The sequence below is a fragment of the Stegodyphus dumicola genome, chromosome X2 (genome assembly GCF_044657685.1).
Source record: "Stegodyphus dumicola isolate Sdum_Otavi_A_Nest chromosome X2, ASM4465768v1".
Classification (NCBI taxonomy): Eukaryota; Metazoa; Arthropoda; class Arachnida; order Araneae; family Eresidae; genus Stegodyphus; species Stegodyphus dumicola.
This window is the reverse complement of record NC_140781.1, coordinates 20,579,204-20,598,934: the sequence shown is the minus strand read 5'-3', so window position 1 is coordinate 20,598,934 and position 19,731 is coordinate 20,579,204. Positions and strand designations below refer to the sequence as shown.

Sequence of the window (19,731 nt, the reverse complement as noted above, 5' to 3'; positions counted from 1 at the left end):
TTAAAAAAGTGTGAAAACGAATTATAGACTTAAGGTATCCGACTACGTTCGATACCCTAATTTTGAAAAAGTGTACAAATAAACTCATTTTTGGTGTTAATTAGCAGAATACTGCCTAAAATGATAAAAACAATTTATAAACATATTATTAAAATGTAAGTTTTACTTTTTTGTCACATTTTGGATCAAAAATGTATTCAAATTTCAGTATCACGAGATTAGTTCCCTCAAAATTATTTATCAATATTTTAATTTAATTTTTTTACTTATATTTATTAAAGGTATAAAATGGACTAAAATCTAAGTCATAAAGCAAAATGTCTATTAAATGTACCTGTTTGAGTACATACACTAGCTATTTTTCTATTTTTCGAGAAATTTTTCTCTCTTCGTTTACAAAATTGTCTGCAAAAATCTTAAATATGTATATAAACCTAAACTTTTAGTCCATTTAATTCCCAATATTCTATAGAATATTTGTGGGAAGTATCATAAAATTTCTATAGTAATATTTTAAGTTACGGTGTTTTTCGTATTAGAAATGTTGACGAAAAAAAGTTTTTCAAAAAACAAATTTAAAGTTTTATCTTTAGAAAATATATTAGAAATTGATATATTACATTGCTAAAACTGCCCTGTTTTGTATATTACACCTTCTGTTAACTCCATTTTAGAAGATTTTTTTCTTTAAAGAAGCTCTTAATTTTTTTTTCTTGTGATTTTTGCGGAATGTAAAGAATGCCGTTTTGAATTGACAATCCGAATTTTATCAATACAGTTATATCCCTTGACAGTATATTGTCCATGTTTCATATTAAGTTTCGCCAATATTTTTAACATACCCAAAAATCCATTATTAAACTGTATTACTCCTATATAGGAACCAAGATGCAATGTTGCCAACTCAAGAAACACTTGTTTTGGTATGATACGTTATTAAAACTCTCATTGTTTTGAGTTTCGAAACACACTGGACAGGATAATGCAGAAAATACAGATTTTAGAATTTCAACATCGTATATTCTATTACCAGCTTCATTATAATTTTCAGAAAATGCTTAATAGTTTCCTCGTTTCAATTCACTGGCAGAATCTTTCACAGTATATCTGTTTCCAGCAAATAGTAGTTTTTTAGAACGAAAAGTTCCACGCCGACCCATTACGACGTTTACAATAATAAAGTGAAGATACTTTTATCACAGTGTTAAAATAACAAAGCAGAATGAGATAAAAAAATAATACTGAGTAACAGCGAGCCCGCGAAATCAGAGTGTAATCAAATCAGAATGTAAAGACAAACGGAAATTTTGCCAAATATGATACTGAAATTTCGAAAGTAATCTTGCTTCCAAGCACATAATAATAATACATATATTTCAAAATCGTCTTTTGAATATCGCCAACAGTATTCAAATAAAATATTCTTGTTTAGAGCAGTCTGTGTCTCTTAAATATCAACTTCCGGCCATTTAAACAGCAACTTCCGGCCTTTTAAACAGCAACTTCGGTTCGTGGTGTAGAACAAAAAAAAGCAATACCTCTATTTCTAATCACCGGAGAGACAAGAAAAATAGTTTTTAGAAGCTAAAATTATAAGCTTTAAATTAAAGTAATAAAATTATTTTGAAAAATTTCTTCAAAATTGACGATCAGAACGTAGTCGATACTTTAAATAACTCAACCGTCTCGTTTAAAGGATAGACCGAGAAAAAACGTTTTGATATTCCATTGTGTAAATGCAAAGATTTTTTAACCTGTGCATACAAGATAAAAGGGCCAGTTGCCGAAAGAAACCTTTTAATCGATCAGATAATATTGAGAAAAATACTAGAGGGGAAACCGATGGCAAACTATAAAGATATCTGAGAAATTGTAGCGTAAGACTCAACAGAACTTCAGCTCAAATGGAATTCATACATTTGAGTTGGAAGAAAGTAGAACTAGCACAGTTGGGTTCTTGTATTTTCAAATCATCCCTTTTTCTGCGTACTTAAGCAGTTCAGACAAACTGAAGACACTGAATTTATTCCTGAGGAATAAAGAATATTTACAACAGTAATAAAATCTCTACTTTCTCAAATAAGAATGAAAGTAAAAGGCTTATCTCAAACATGTATCAGAACAGAAGTTTCAGATAGGTCAGTGCTGCTGTCGATAGTTATTGTTACTGTTGCTTTGAAGGATGTGAGGATTTTAAGCAAAATAGATTCATCATATGTTCAATAGATCACAAGAAGATTAGGAGAGACAAGGGATATATTCTTTGTGATAAAAATTAAAAACTCTCTATTGTAGCAGATATATGGTGATGAATGAAACGACTTTATTGGAAACTCAGTATGCAGCTACCTCCTTTTGGTGAGATCTGTACGTTTTTAATTTAAGAAAAACGAAACCTAGCTAAAAGCTGTATTGCATAATAGTTAATTTACGGTTAAAATATTAGAATCCCTCAGGTCGGTAGTTTACATAAGTACGAATTCTCAAGGCCAGAATGGCAGCCAACCACGTCGTCGTACTGACTTCCTAAAATTATTAATACTGAGAAAAATGCACTTTTCTCATACATAGACAAACAGAATAGGAAATCAAATATGTTTTGGCGTCTTTTTTTCAGTACACACTGTTATTTAATCACTTTGCAAACAACTCTTTTTGTCCCATGTCATAACGTTCGATGCACATCTCGTTTGATGCGTATGACCAGTTATGTGTTTTAATAATCAGTTCATAAAGATAAAAGTTTTGTTTTCATGAAGACAATAAAGTTTTGTAAGCTTAAAAATATATGTTTTCATTTTGAACGCGTAAGTGAATTTCTTACCTGGTTGTCTAGTTTCTCAATTATTGAAACCAACAGTTATTGGTGCATTTGCACATATAGGTATATTTTGGTGTTTTTCAACAAACTATTTTCTTTTATTTACATTGAGTAGGCGTGTTCTTAAAATTTAACTGATTATGAGCAAAGCTTTCATTAATTTTTGGGCTGTTTTTGCATGTGTGAGTGCCGGCTGATTGACTGCTTGCTCTACAGAAGGAAGCGATCTCGTATTTCGTAAAAGATAATATATTACGAGAGAGACGAAACTTGTGGGAACAAACGTATATAAATAAGATTTTTAAACTTACAGAACGATATCAGGCCTTCATGGAAGCATACTCTTATAATTTTGTGTATAAAAAGAAAATAATTTAAGTAAAATGTTTAATTATTATTTTTATTTATTTTTTATTTGCATTTATTTGTTTACTATTTTATTGTCAGTTATCCACGACTTAATAATCATTAAACTTTATTATTACCATTACCCATTATTATCATTACCTAGAAGAAATTAGTACAAGAAAATAAAAGGAGCTATTATTATAAGTCAGGTCAACGAACTGTGCAAAAATGGGATTTTATTTATTGCGAGTCCTTCAAATAATTATTGGGCATTATTTCCGAAAGCATTCTGTTGGATAATAGAATATATGATAGTAACAGATGCTACAGAGAAAACACCAGATTGAATTAGAAGGAAAACTGAAGTTAACTCCTGAGTCCGAATTACGGAAAGAATATCTGATTACCACGAAGAAAAAGAAAAGAGACACAAAATGCATTTGTGAAACGAAGTTTTGAAAGTGTGCCAAAGCTGGAAGTGTCTAAGGAAATTGTTTTTGTGTTGGCTAACTCAAAAGCGCAAGCCTTTCTCTAAAGAAAAGGAAACCCTTTCTTGAAAAATTTTCAGAATGACTTGATAATAAGAATGTTGAAAAAAAGGTAACTTAATTTTTCTGTTCAAGAAAACAGTTATAATGCTCATCAAAAACTTTCCCATGGCGTTGCTTTTTTGAGCAACATAAAGGCAATGTTCATGCTTGTTTCTCTTTCCTTTATTTACCATTCGACGAATCTGCTGACATATGTGCTTTAGCTCATTGCAGAAGGTTTAATGGCAATTATAAGATCTTTAAAGAGCTTACAGATATTGAATGCCTTCATGGAAAAACTAGACTGTTAAACATATTTTACAAAATAAAAGTAACGTCAGCGACTAGATTTCAGGCAGCTCATAAGTGTTTCTACTCAGCTCATAAGTGCAGGCAGCTCATAAGTGTTTTTACTATTATGCAGTTTGTCCTAATATTGCACAAGAGGTACTCCTAATATGTCAGACAGAGCTTCTTAAACTATAACTTTATTTTTAAAAAATGTTACGTCATTATCTATTAACGTATCATTGTGTTAGATGTAAAGAGTGTGAGTGAAAAACCTAAGTTTGAATCATGTTGTGATACCCGTTGTAACGTGTTAAAACAACATTAAAGAAATAAAAGTGAAGATTGTGAAATGTTAGAAATGGAATATCTTGATCCTTCATTGTGAGGAGCCCTGGTTATCTAGATAACAGTTTACCAGTACCTTTTGAAAAAGTGAAACAAAATGTTCGCAACTTTCTGGAAGAGAAGTGAGAATTACGCAAAGAAAAACCCTATTATGTGTTTCTAAATGGATGCTTAATTTCGCATTTTTAGATTGTTATCAGTTACGTAAATGCCCTAAATTTGAAAGTGATGGCCAAGAACAAATTATTTTCTATCTTAGTGAATGGCATGAGTGCATTAAATAAATTAGACCTTTCCTCTCTCAATTAAAAAAACGGAGATTTAAGTCAATTTCCACATTTAAAAGAAGGTATTGAATCTGGCTCAAGATAATATCAACTTTGCAATCTAAGAAATTCACATTACTGCAAGAAGTTTCTAGCAATCTTTTTGCCACTTTTGCTGAAGAAGACTGCATACTTGCAATTAAAAATTTTTTTACACCTTATAAAATAGCTTAAGTATTCCTAGCAATAGATCTCAAAATCAGTTCGTTATTTAAAATGAAATTTAATGAACGAACTTCATCACACTCAGATGCTTCTGACAAAACCAATTTCTGGGAATCATTGCTCTATAATGCTTTTTCTAAACTGAGAAATTAGCCTACACTCATAGCTGTCGTTTCGTAACGACATAAATCATTACAGATGTAAGAAAGTATTTTCATCCATGGAAGTCCTTTTTATAATAACAATATACTGTCGCAATTGACTGATACCAATTTGAAAACTGTTTGAGCCTTTTGAATGAATTATAAAAATTACAAGCTTACCAGTTTAAAAAATCTCATTAAAGCAAGTAATGTTTATCTAGTCTGTATTTAAAATCCTTTTATTTAAAACTAGTAAATGCGTTTATATGTATAATAAACATTTTGTGTATATGTAAATATTAAAAGTATTATTATATTTTACAAGGAATGAAAATGTTGTATGGAGCGTCTTAACAAAAAAAATGAAAAAAATGCCGTATGAACTGTAAAAGATTGTTCACCTCTACTATAAATGTTATAGCAATTAAATACTGAATCGCTGATATCCCGTATTTTTGAAGCACTGTCTAAATCCACTACTCGGACAGGCGATGATATGGCGATAATAAATTTTTTAGCCTTTGTACACTGAATGTTCCTATGGAAGCTGAACTCATACACATTCATATCTTACTAGATGAAAGGGTTATGCACAGATTCACAATTCTGCATTGCGATGTAATTTTGAATCTATCATTAAAGATCATATTTTTCATGCACAAGAGGTACGCCTAATATTCGATAATTGTGAACGTAAGTCTCATGTATTTATATCATTACAATAACCAGTAAAGCAAGACATCAGTCATATGTTAATAGGATTTAGAGACATTAGGTATTTTTTGAAAACAGGACAGTGAAAAATAAGCAGTGCCCTCGCCGGGACTCGAACCACGGACCTCTCGAATACTCGTCGAGCGTGGTGAGCACTACACCACGAAGGCATGCTAAGAAGGCGGGAGAAATACCTTACAAGGATAATGGATGATTAGAAAACTGAAGAGTATATTATTGATGTTAGATTAAGAATGACGAAATTACATTAATTTTCACAAAAGGCTCATGGTCCTTCTTACTACTATCGAAAATTAAAGAAATTTCGATTTGGCTACTATTCTGTACATATTACTCACACACACATATGTAACAAAAATCAGTCTTAGAAGTAATGAATATTGTAGAAACAGTTAATGACTTAGAGGGATAAATATGGCATTTCATCGTCTTAACGGCAAGAGATCTAAAAGCAAAAGTGCGCAGTTATCCATGAGAAAGGCTTCAGTTCTGAAAATTTTGAGTTCAGGTTCCGAATTTGCTACATTATTAGCGTTACGCAAGCCATATGATATGGATTTATCTAGAAATGACACAGTCCAGAAAAAAAAGCTTTACTATTTTTGGAATAGAGAGGGGAGAATTAAGGGGTTATCGCTAGTTTAAATTATAATTTTGATTTACATATTTTTTATCTTATAGACACACACATATGTATATATAATGTTTTGAATGAAAAATCTCCAAACATTGGACATGTGTCTATAAAATACCTCCTTATAAGATGGTATTCATGTTTGTATTAATTAAAACTCAAAATGGTTCGGAAAAAAATTTATAAATATTTGTCAAATTTATATTTGTTTAAATAAATTAGAAAACAATGATTCTCCTTTTCTTTGATTAAAACTGAACTGTAACTTATAGAAAAAGGAATTTAAATAATGCAATTCTCAAAATTAAACTCAGTGGGATAACAGTCTTAATGGGCCAAGGCCTGCAGTGCCCGAAATCTTCTGTCTTGACCGTGGGCCCCGGGGTGCGTAAGCATCTGCCCTGAACAAGTGGTCAGCTTAATCGCAGGAACCCCAGTGTTTAGTCCCCAAGCAAACTGGGTACTCATTTTATCGACCCAAGTGATGGAAATCAAGGAATGAAAGGCTGAGTCGACCTTGCCCAACCCGGGAATTTAACCCCGGATCTGTGGTGCTGCTGCACGATGCGCTAGCTACTGCGCCACTGAGCCTATAATTCATAAAAAAATATTACCAAATAACAATGAAACAAAATTTTGAGTGATACTTAAAAAAACCTTTTCAGAGTAGTTTTCCTCAAACTTCATATTGAGACGTGGGCGAAAAATATCATGGGAAAAAATAAACATGTCATTTCAAAAAAAGACCAATTGTGTGTCCAAACATGAATGTTAAAGCAAAGCTGTATATAAATATAATAAGTATACGAGATTCAACTCATTCCTTTCAGACATGAAAAATTCAATTTAAATTTTTACGATCGGCCAACTAAAATCAGAAATATAGAACTTTTCCCTCCCCTGTTTAGTATACGTGAGGAGGCTGTTAAACAATGTTTCGCAACCAAAATGTTTTTCTCTTCCACCTCACGATTCGCCATCATTTAGCAAAATCAGATAAGTAAAATTTTGTTATATTCCAAATCATCAATTGTCGAAGCGCATGGAAAAAACACACTATCTGCAAGGGAATAAATTACACGTAAAGCTTTTATATGTACACTGTGCATTATAAAAAAACTACTTTCTTCTGATTTATTGTTTCTATTCCTTTTTTTAGGCTACTGTAACGTTACTGGAAAATTTAGACATCATCATGAAGAAAACTCCAAAAAGCGATATAAAGGCAGATGTTTTGCCGATGTTGTATAGTGCATTTGAATCAACGACACCACAGATTCAGGTAAAATATTAATTTCAGTTTTTTGAAATACTTTTGCTGTCTATTCGATGTTTTTGATTAAACTATTTTCTTTATTCCTAAATGAAGACTACAAGCTTTTACTAACTTTTAATAATCTTTTTCCTTGTCTAGAATAATCAGCTTAAAATAATTTAATGAGAAAAATATACTTTTGAAAACAAAATGATATAAAGAAATGCAAATTAACTATACATTAAATTCTACATCAGACATACTACTGCACGTGAAGACCCCAAAGCTAAGAGAGAGATGATGCATGTGTTACGACTTTTTTGCAGCGTGCCTTAAAATAATGTATTTAAAATTTAAAACAGAGCGTCTTCCTAAACAATGCATATAAGTACACAAAGTGTTGCAGATAATAAGTGCAGAAGGTAGTTAAAAACGTATCTAACAAAGCATATCTCTTAGGGTATTGATCAGGTCGTATATCTTCGAAGGGACTGTCATAAGTGATCTAGATATATTGCACATGAATATTTTTAGTCTAGGAGGGAGCATCACTCCTTTTTTATATTGGTATGAAAGATTCTCTCTATCGCACTTTCCCGCAAATATTGATGGGTCGACGAGGATGTGCTACGGGGTACCAATCTTGATCCTCAGATCCTCTTAAAATCCCCTAAACTCTTTCTTTGAGAAACTGTCAAGAACATAGTGTGCGCCCAAAAACCACAAACACTGGATGATATGAGAGCACATTGCGCAGACTTGTTATACTATGCCATTAGGAGCAACGCAGGAAAGAAATCAGGATACTGATCACCAGGATTTTATTATATGATGATACAGATATTGTCCCGTGATGCAACTGAGCAAACAAAGTATCCTACAGAAGCTCAGTGCAAACTTACCAAAACATTTTCGTGCAGCTATTATTTAGAAGAATTTGTATACAGACATTTTCGTAACAATTATTTCTAACAAATATCTTGCCCTTATTCGAAAAAATATGTTATAATATTTTTGATTTTGTGGTGAAATTTCAGGTTATTTAAAGTATGCCCTCGAAACTCGTGTTCGTTTGTAGTTGGTGTAACGCTGCGATGTGCTTGTGTTAATGGCCATGAGAAGTGGTATTGTTCTGGAGATCCTCTTTCGCCGCAAGCACAGCTGTCTTATGAAGAGATATTTCTCTCGTAACAATAAGTGGGGAAGGGTCCATAATTGATTTAAACGGGAGTTATTGATACATCTTTTTCCGTTTATCACATTAGTTCGTGTGTTCTCCTGCCCTTGAGGAACAGAGTTCCATTCTTCCCGCCAAATTTGCTTTATTTTCTTGTGTGCTTCTTTTTCTTAAGTAGGATTTAGTCCAATTTAAGTTCATTTCTTCGGAGTCAGGAGTAGTGGCTGCATCTTTAGCAAGGGAGTCGAAGTCTTCCTTTCCTTCATTCCCTGCATGTATTTTTACCCAAACAAGTGAAATTTTAATTTGGCTATTTTCTTGGAGGCGATGAAAAGTTTCTTGTAGTATTGGAAAAAGATATTTGAAATTCGTTAAGGCCTTTAGACTGTGATTGAATTGTGAGCTGATTGCATTTATTATTAATTGCAAATTTTATTGCCTTTTTAATTGATAAAACGTCCTCTTGAAAAACTATTTTCTGGCCACACGCATTCTTTCCAGAGTATTTTTAGATTTTTGGTTTTAGGGAAACAAAGACTGATCCTGCTTTCCCATTTATTTGTGATTCATCTATAGCGCTACTGATGTAGATACTGAACTATAAATATCAGTACCTACCCAATAGGCTCTTTAAAGTACATTTTGATGTTAAGGGAAGTTGCAGGCTGCTGAGAATATGGAAACTGTGAATTCAAAATTTTTAGGATCGCAAGGAATTCCGTATAAAGAATCCTGATTTTTAAGTTGTAATATTTTGGTTTTCAACGCTTCTTCATATATATTGTAATATTTTGTAAATGTAGTATTGTCTGTATAATAGTTTTGTTTCAAATCTTCGGACAGTAGCTTTACAGGAGTTATTCCGTAGAGTACGCACAGTGCTTTGTTAGAAATGGTGCGAAAAGATTTTTTTATGAAAAGCCGAAATGGCACGGAGCTGTTTCTTGTTCCTTTCTGTCATAGGAATAGCTCATATAGCTTCCGAATATGAGGATTTAAGACACAATCCTTTACATTAAATGCAAGGTAGAGCATCTGGTCAAGCAATCAACCGAACTCGGAAAAATAGTTCAATTTCATGTTGAATGAAGTCATAGTAGCAATCCTAATCTTCTGATTAATAGAAGAAAATTCGTATTTTAATTTAGTCACAAAGGCCGTTTATGGCTGTGTTAGTATTACGAATGTTGTAAGGTAGATATCCCTCGATTAATAAATTATTTCTATAAACGATAACACACTATACCGATACTAGTGAGGATAGGAAAAGTTTGATTTGTTTTGGTTTGGTTTCTTTAATTATGGCAAAGCGCGCTAGGGCTATCTGCCTAAGGAAAGGGACGCCTTCGTGGAGGACTTTATAAGGGAAACTGGCTCGTATACCCGTTACACATGGGGAAAACCACAAAAACGCCCTTGCAGCCAGCTCATTCGCGGGATTCGAACCTCCGATGATAGGAAAGAAAAATTATTTTTAATGAAATTTAGTAAATATAAATGCGTAGTAATTGTCACTTTAAACATATTTTTCAATAGCTAGTTTGATTCGATGTCAGATTTCCCTACAGGAAAAATGTTGTTTAAATATATTAAAACCTTGCTCTGCCCTCCTTAAAGTATGAGAAAAACGTATGAAAAAGTCTTACGTTATTTCTTTACACCCATTTGCATATTATTCTGTGTTTAAAACGCTTATTTGATCTCTCTAATCTCGCTTAATAACAATTATATTTTTGTTAGTTTATAAAAGCGCAGACAGCAGTAAGTTCTCCGAAGATAAATTATAGTCATTCTTTTCAATCCCAGACTCTCTGGTCTCGAAATCTAAAAATAAATTTCATGCAGGAGTTTTTCATATTTTTTTCTGTGCCTCATATTTGTTACATTTTCGTTCTTTCCGTCTTTATACCAAACACTTCCTGCTTCGTAAGTATGTTTTCATGCAGCAATTTATTTATGCTCCTCTGCTATCTCTTTCACACAAAGAAATTCAATATTCTGGAGTTATTCCTCATTCTCGGGGTTACCGTCTTATTATCATAGGTGTCTCCTACAAGAAATGTTTTAGAATTTCTCTCCTTTCAATGTAAGGATGACTAAAGGCATTTCACCTTCTGCTATTAATTCCTCTTTTATTTTTAAACTTAGTCCCTATCTTTCGGAATTTTTCATGCATTATGGTTTTATTCTATCTTTCAAACTTGAAATAAAGGCTCAAACGCAAAACATGACATACATGAATTACATTCATGAGGTATGAATAAAATTTTTTTAGCATACGATTTGGTTTGTTTTCATTTATTTAATTATGTGAAAGCACGCTAGGGTAACTGCCTAAGAAAAGGGATGCCTTCTTAGAAGACTGCTAAGGGAAACTGGCTCGTATTCGCGTTACACGAGAGGAAAACTCCACTAAAAGGCTAATACAGCCATCCCCCCCCCGTTCTCCTGAAATCGAACACATGTTGAGCTGCCAGTATTGAGTGACCTTTCGCTCGGCCACTGGTTGACGCTTTAGAATACGATTTTCTATACATAAGCTATATCTATAGAGCTTTAAAATTCGGTATTAGATAGCACGCGTAATGTATCTAATAGTGATTAGAAAAATCATGTATCATAATTTTAAGATCAAAAGTACAACTTTCGGTATAAAATTTTGTAACTACTGCTCAAATGAACTCACTCTCTGATTTCGAAGCTTTAGAAATTTTGGAATATTTTTAAATGTCCACCTTCTGAACTGGGGAACTCTACTTTGCCCATTTTGCTATTGTTAAAGGCAAAGAAAAAATTTTTCCAAGCAGCCCCACCTTCTTCTGGTTACTTACTTCAGCATCCATCGGCTCTATTCCTGACTTCTGTTCCATGTGATAGCATTAATAACAAAGTTCTGCTAAATCTTATAAGGTGGTTTAAAATCCCCCAAATATCCGTTTCGAAGGTTTTGAATGTAAGTCCTTCTTCATTTGCTATTACTAGAAAGGAAAACAAAATCACAACTGAGAATATTTGGGAAGGGCGTGAAATAAGGCCGATGCATAGTGATAGGGAGCTCATGAGCTCATCTCTTAAGTAATAAGAAACGCAGGTATTGTGTGTTGATAGAAAATAAAAGTAAAACAACAGAAAAAAATGTTTTTATGGTAAATAAATTTTAGAATTCAGGTCATTAACCAAAATATGAAAATTTTTATACATGTGAGAAAATTCCAAAAAATTTAATTCGGGAAATGACAACAGATTTTTGGATAGGTTTCGGCAGATGAAGAATGGAAAGCGTAATCTGATCATCAGCGCTATTTTACGGATGAATAAGTTCATTTATCTGAGGAAAGGTGTATATTTGTTGTATATCGCGTAAATCACTGTAGTGTACTAGGTCACTATGTATGTTGTTGTACTGGAAAGAAACTTTCTCTTGATAAAATCATTAGCCATCTTCACATTAACAACCTTTGTATCAAACAAAAACAACTATATATACAAGAAATATGCTGTGCACATGAGCACGAGCGAGACTGCACAACTCTCTGACACACAGATACATTTACAGTTATATACTTAAAATTTCTTAACCGTTGAAATTACAGTGTTAGGTATATGAAATGCTGAAGTTAAATAAACAGTTAAAAAATTATAAGGTATTTTATCTCTCCTTCCAGCATGTCTTCGTGGTGTAACAGTAGCACACTCGGCACATATTAGAGAGGTCCAGGTTCGAATCCCAGCGAGGGCATTGCACATTTCTCATGTCTCTTGCTTCAAAAAAAAACCTATTTACCTTACAAATGGCGCCCGAACTAAAAGGTGATGCACTATAATTCTTCACCACCAGAATTTGTCGGCCGGGTCCCCTAATCCCCCAATCGCCCTTTAAAAGGGGGAGTATATGAAGTATTTTCTCTTTCTTTCAATCATGCTTTCGTGGTGTAACGATAGCACACTCGGCGCGTATTCGAGAGATCCAAGTTCAAGTTCAGGCGAAGGCACTGCACATTTCTCACGTCTGTAGCTTCAAAAAAAAAACCCTAATGTCTCTACAAAGTGAATAATAGTTCAAAAATATCCATATACGATTAAACTGCCCCGCTATCACCCTTTCAAGTTCTGTAGATACTGACGCATCATACGTAGCAAAGATTAAATCTTAATCAGAACGAGTAATTCTTTTCGGAGGCAAAGATGGTACTTCGCTTAACGATTCCGCTGAGATAGTGGTCGGCGTTGGTGAACTGTCCTAGAATAATCGGTGGTGTTGGTTAACTATCACTAGGAATAACTGAAGTTGCAGGTGATACTTCGTATTGAGTAGTGAAGGCTGGCTTCAAACTGTCAATTCCAATAACGGATTCTTTACCATTTATCAGAACAGAAGTATTTACCAATCCATTTCATAATGCAATAGGGACTATTATATGACTATGTCAATGGTGCTTTTACTTGGGTCATTGTGCTCAAAAACATGAGATCTAAGGAGAGGTGCTCAAAGAAGAAAAACTAAATATGTGATAAAGTAGAAGCTGGATATAATTCCCGCATGGTTATTGCACAGATGCTGTAGGAAAACTGCAAGATCCGTCTGCAACAGGTGGTTAGAGGGATGTAAGAATTCTCCTGGTAAGGACAAAGCTGTTCTCCCTAGAGCATCTTAGAATAAGTTTTACCAAGGTCCTCATTGAAAGATGATATGAGACCAAGAAAGGTAACCGGTAAAATTTCTGTCCAGCATGTGTTATTATGACACTTTGAGACTTGCTTTATGGTTAAGGGTCAGGTAAAATCGTTCAACCCTACCACTGCTAGATGGGTGATATGGTTTGAATGGCGACGAATTCTTAAAATTGAAATGAGACTCGATCCTTTAATCTTTGTAAGTAGTTGTAATTGTCAGCCGTAGTTCCATGATGTGAAATTTCACGATTCGTGAGCCAGGCAAATGTGCATTAGAAAAGAAGAAATAATTCTCATTAAAATTTTTCCAAAGCAACATGTGTTACATTCAAAACATTTTTGATGCGCAATATGTCGCATAATCAATTTGTCCATTTGTAACTTTTTTCATATAATAAAGCTTCTGGCAACTATTGTTCACTGCATTCGTAAGCAACAAGAAGAATTTTCATTAAGTGTTATCTTCATTTTGCATTATTTTGAAGTATTATTATACAATCAGATTTCACATAAAATCCAAAATAAATTAAAAAGAAAAAAAGTAATAGCTTTTCTATTCGTTTTCACAACAGGTAACTTTCTTACACTTGTACAGTCATTAGGTTAATTGGAAGCAGAAAAGATGAAAAATATGCAACCGCCTTCGCCGGGAATCGAACCACGGACCTCTGGAATACCGGCCCAGCGTGCTACCGTTACACCACGAAGGCACGCTAGGGAAGTGGGAGAAATACCTTATACACTGACTGTGCAAAATCCTTTATTTTTAAACCTCGTATTCATTGTTGCAGCTGTGGTCTACTTTGCTTTAAATGCAACTGATATATGAATGTAATAAAATTAATTTTAATATTTATCATGAATTAATGTGAAGGTGTATGTATGTGTAATAGAAAAAAATTATGTGTTGCATATATTTTAAATAAAATATGTATTTGCAATATATTTTAAATGACTGATTTTGTTTCGTTTTTCAATGAAGCACACACATGTTGAGCCTCATAAAATGAGTTTGCGTAAAATGTTCCTTTACTGTTGTCATTTAAATACGCGAAATAACGTGAAGGAGGAATAAATTCTTTGAATCTACGGAATTTAATTTAAGATTCCTGGTCTTAATTTTCCGGTAAAAGGTTTCTTAGGATGAAAAATACGTAATGCTTGAACAACTTTGAGAAATTCAATTACATACACAGATCTTCTCTCTGGAGTAGGATTTTCCAATAGAAATACCGTTCCAGCTATATATTTGCAGTCGAATTCCAAATAGTCACATAAAATTGTTAATAAAAGAGTAGCAATAAAAATCTTTCTAACTATATATTTTAGTATTTTATTATTTTGTGTTCTTTTACAAACGTAAGATTTTATGACTGCAATGAAATTCTCAGTAAATATGAAAAGCATAAATTTAACAATAACAGCGGTAAATATAAGAAATATTACTTCATACTCAGCACAAAAATTAATGACATATTTCCAACTATTTTATACTAATTTTCCCAATTTTATGAAAACATTTATGCGTACTGCGCATTTGATCTCTGCATCTAAATTTTTATTGCTATATCTAAATTTTCGTTTTAGAAATTTCATTGCTGAAAGTGGTGATTGTCGGATTCAAATTATTCTGAATATGGATAGCAGCTTTTAAGACTAAATTAATATCATAAAAGAACCATTCTTCAAACAATCACATCCACATTTCCAGAAATGATTAATCATTCTCCATGCTAATTTGGGTTTAATTAAACAATAGCAGATGAGTTCCAAACATCACTGTGTGTATTCAAATTAAGCAGAGCTGTAACAATTCTCTGCATGCGGAAGACGTTATGCCTTCAATAGAGATAATTTTCTGAATTTGAAATGTATAAAATGAAATATATACATGCGTAATACTTTGTTGGTATAAATTTAACTCATTGAAAATAAATAAAAGTAAAAGTCTCCATTGATCAATAACTACATTGATCACTAACTATTAATTAGCCAGATATTACTGGTAACTGTTGCATTTAATGGACGGCACGGGTCAAGAGCTAGAAAGATGAAATACTAAAAGAAATTAAGCGAGACTAGTACGTCGCTGAGATGGCATCTACCCTATATCGTGCCATGCGGAATCAAATGCCACCCCAGCAGACAGAACTAAACAACGTCCTCGAAGGTAAAAGAACTGTAGAGACATTATTACTAAATTAGCAACTGCCTTCGCCGGGAATCGAAACACGGTCCTCTGGAATACGCGCCCATCGTGCAGACCACTGCACCACGAAGGCACGCTAAGAAGGCGGGAGAAATACCTTATAGAAGAAACTGTGTGGTCTTTTATCTGACAAGTAAAATTGATAATGCATGTTCCCATTGCACTATACAGATACTTATACAAGTATACACAAATACTATGTGGGCACACTGTGCTGTAATAAATTTGCTCTGCAAAGCAAGCTATATAAATCGAATTATATAGCACCTAATTAAGGAGTTACTAATAGATATGTAAGTGCAGCTATAAATCGAATTAGATTACAAAAATACAGTCTATTCTTGATTAACTGGGTTAATTCCAGGGATAATCCAAATTATATATTTTCATGCATAATGTATGTGTTTAATTCTTTCAAAAATCAGTAATTTTACTTTGTTATGGAGAACGTTTAAATATTTGTCGAATTTCACTGCGTATTTTCCGAAGTGCTATTTTATCATTGTATTCTAGCCTCCTTAGAGCGACGGAGACCAACAGAGAAAACCAGAAGTCATTTTCTGGGAACGAACGTAATTGTCAGTATCGTCTTCGCTTGCATTTTCCGTATCACTCTCTGCCTTCTCTGTTCTTGTGAGATTTAAACAATACCCGCATCATTCAAACACTGAATGACCCGGCTTAGTGGAATCTCCATCTAACCATTCCTCGATTTTTTTCCAGATCAATATTTTCGAAGAATTTCACATTTTCGATTTTTTAGCGTATAGCTTCAGTTATTGTCTAGAATTATTCGCAATTAGATAAATCTCCAATATTAACATTAGTAATAATATTTTTCCATGATCAAATCTGTGTTTTGCTTTCGACCAAGCTTTTGTTACTCCGTATATGGCATCCAATACAGTGCACTATTTAGAAGAAGTACAATTTGTGAGAGGCTAAACGTTAAAGATGCAATTCAGCTGTTTTCTTAGCATGCTCAGATTTGTGCGTGTTTTTTTTTCAAACTCTCTACCATAGTGAGAGTTTGGTGTTTGGGCACCGCCATGCATGGATGATCCTCAAATCGGATAATCTACCCCCGGATAATCGACAGTATACTGCAATGACAAAAGCAATTAGGGTGCGAAACTCAATTTAATTACACATGAAATACAAGTGCCAGGGTACGGTTTAATGCATAATAAAATTTAGATCACGAAATTAAAAAAGTTTCAAACACAAAATTTCATATAGTAACAGACATTGCTTAGTACAAGTAGTTTCAATGCAAGTGTGATTCAAAAGCCTGTGAAAGCAAAAATACATGCATCACAATTAAAATATTGTTCCAAATAGTCGGTAATACTTAACTCAGGAGCGAATATGATTAGGTAATTAAATAATTAAATAATGTTATCAATACTGAATAGTCGAATTTCATGGTAGAGTTAAATCACAAGATAGGTACTCGTTTCGGAAATATGGGTGGAATTTTTATATCGGGACAAATCTCCTCTTGGACATTAGAGGAATAAGAATGAACTTTTTTAACCTTTTAAAAATCACCAAACTATCGATAACCACATGAATGCATAATCTTCAGATCTAATTAGAATATTTTTAAGTTACAAACAGGATGTAATGCAACATTAGGAAATTATAAAATAATTAGTTACGAAGCTTATATCAAATATCCATATTATTCACATAACACATAATCGACCAATATAAAAGGGATAAAAGCCCCAAAATATCATTGATTCAACCATGGTTTATTCTCAGAAGTAGATCGGGGTGACTGAGTATGCATTTACTGGAGAACTTCATGGATCTTCTAAGGCACTTCGCTTTTGATAGATGTCTCATGAGTTTCCCTTCTATGTTAATTAATCAACTTGTCAACATAATTATTGCTCGTTCCACTTCCCAAGCCAGAGAGTCTCAGTAAGGGATAAAATTACTTTATACCATGATTAAAAATTACTTCATGTTTTAATGATGCGGTATCGATTACCTCAAAACCCGCCAGAGTTGTCTGTCTAAGGAGACTCCCTTGGTGAAAGAGATACAGAAACGTATTTTAACTAAACGAGCGTCTCAAGGCTTTTTTGGGCAATGCATCTCATTGTACATCAGCGTCATGGGAAATAACGTAAGAGATACAACTGCCAAATGGACAACTATGGTTCTCAGCCTCTCCACTATTTACATTCCTTTTACTAGTTCATACTTTAAATCGCAAAGAGAAACTACTAGATATTTAGCAGCAAACTTGGAATCGGGGAGACCGTGAATTCATTCCTTGAATAGGTCGATATCATAGTCGACCTATTCAGTCTTGGGTCGACCAACGGCTAGGTTGTGAAGTCGCTGAACACTGATCATTCGACCTCCGTTCGATTCCAAGCGAGCGGGCTGGTTGCATGGGCTTTCGTGGTTTTCCCGTATGCAATGTGGATATGAGTTAGTTTCCCGTAGAAACTCCTCCACGAAGGTATCCTTGCTCTAGGCCTCAAGATAGCTTTCGCGTAGGTTTTTCAAACGAGTAATCTCTATCAGCAGAAACCCCCAATAGCACACTTTTTCCTTGCGCATAGCTCAGCTTTTCATTATCGAATATCGTGTCAGGCACTGGAGTGTCAAATCTGTGCCAGTCTTGCATGATTCAAGATGCAAATTATTATATACCATGCCCCACAAATGTCCTTACCGGGCTTTACAAAATGTGCGACATCTATAGGATAAAAGTTGACCCTGATATATGATTTTAAAGCTGAAAATCATTTTCAGGGCTCTACATAAATTGGAGAGCGAAGTGTTTGCATAAGTATATATAGTTAAAACAAAATATCCGTTTAGAAAACTGTTTCTGATGTTAGCAGATTAAATAACAAGCATTCCTTTACAGATTGTTAAGAAAAGTAGAAAAGTGTTCAACAATGTAATTTTGCTTTTTAGTTTTCAAGATCTTATTAACAGCATCTGATAGAATTCCTCGTCGGGAAAATACTGCCAAGCTTTAGTATTGGCATGTAGCCAGCTCGTAGCATTATTTGCACAAATTAAAATAAAAAAATATTTCTAGTTGAATAAGCTGTTATATTATGACACTAAAGTAATAAAACTTCATGAAAATGTTAGTAACTTATTTTTAGCATTTGAAAAACTTCTAAATTCTTGTGTGAAAATTCTTTAATTATAGCAAATTATAAATTGAACAATGTTAGACTCAAGTAAATTACAAAATATATCATTGATTGACATTTAAGAAAAATATGAACCTCGAGTTATTCTAGTTTATTGATTGAGTCCTTAAGGGAAGTTTAAAATGGCATCAGAAATCCAAAATGTTTTAATTAAATTACTCGGTCAAATTTTATAATACTAAACGTTTATACTACTTATATACTCAAACGTTTTAAGTTCTTTTTTTTATAATGAATATCAAATTTCCCTAAATAATAGCATAGGGACAAGGGAACCGTATAAAACATTATATTTCGTAATTTTTATAAATTAAAAATGCCAAAACATAAATATTTAGGTTATTTAAAACACTTTTGTAATTGGAAATGCATGTCTACGCCCAGTGTTCGGGAAAACAAAGGTCGGACAAGGACTTCGGTGAACACGGGGTATATTTCAACGTACGCATACTCAGGAATTCTATCTTAAGAAATTAACAATGACTAGTAAGCGTGAATAGGCCAACAATGCTTCCCAAAACGTACTTTCACTGAATAATACTGAACACTGCTTGAAGTTGCCTTCTTTGAGAATTAAATTCTAACAATCTGACTTCACATGTTTTTAATTTTTTCTACGCTTTAAATTATTTGGAAAAATACTTTGTTTCCTGTTAATGTTGTAAAATGTTTGCAGGACAAATAACCTATTAAAGTACAGCAACATGAGTTTCGTAACTACTGGACATCACTGTGACTATTATATTACTTTACTGTTAAGTACTGTAACATTGTCTTTTGTATACACCACCGTTATACAGTGTACACTTTTTAGCCTGATCTTAAATTTTTCACTGTTAAACATTGTTCGTTTTATGTAGTAAAATAATAAAAAAAAAAAACGTTTT

At 33.3% G+C, this 19,731-nt stretch overlaps 1 protein-coding gene across 5 annotated transcripts in view; it reads left to right on the top strand.

The window, feature by feature from the left end:
* LOC118190773 (SCY1-like protein 2) overlaps positions 1 to 19,731 on the top strand; it is a 934,165-nt gene that overhangs the window by 824,315 nt on the left and 90,119 nt on the right. For all 5 annotated transcript variants that reach the window (XM_085809944.1, XM_085809942.1, XM_085809945.1 and 2 more), the window contains one exon: positions 7,498 to 7,620. In XM_085809944.1, the coding sequence (XP_085666070.1) occupies positions 7,498 to 7,620 (123 nt within the window). The remainder of the gene's footprint in view (positions 1 to 7,497; positions 7,621 to 19,731) is intronic.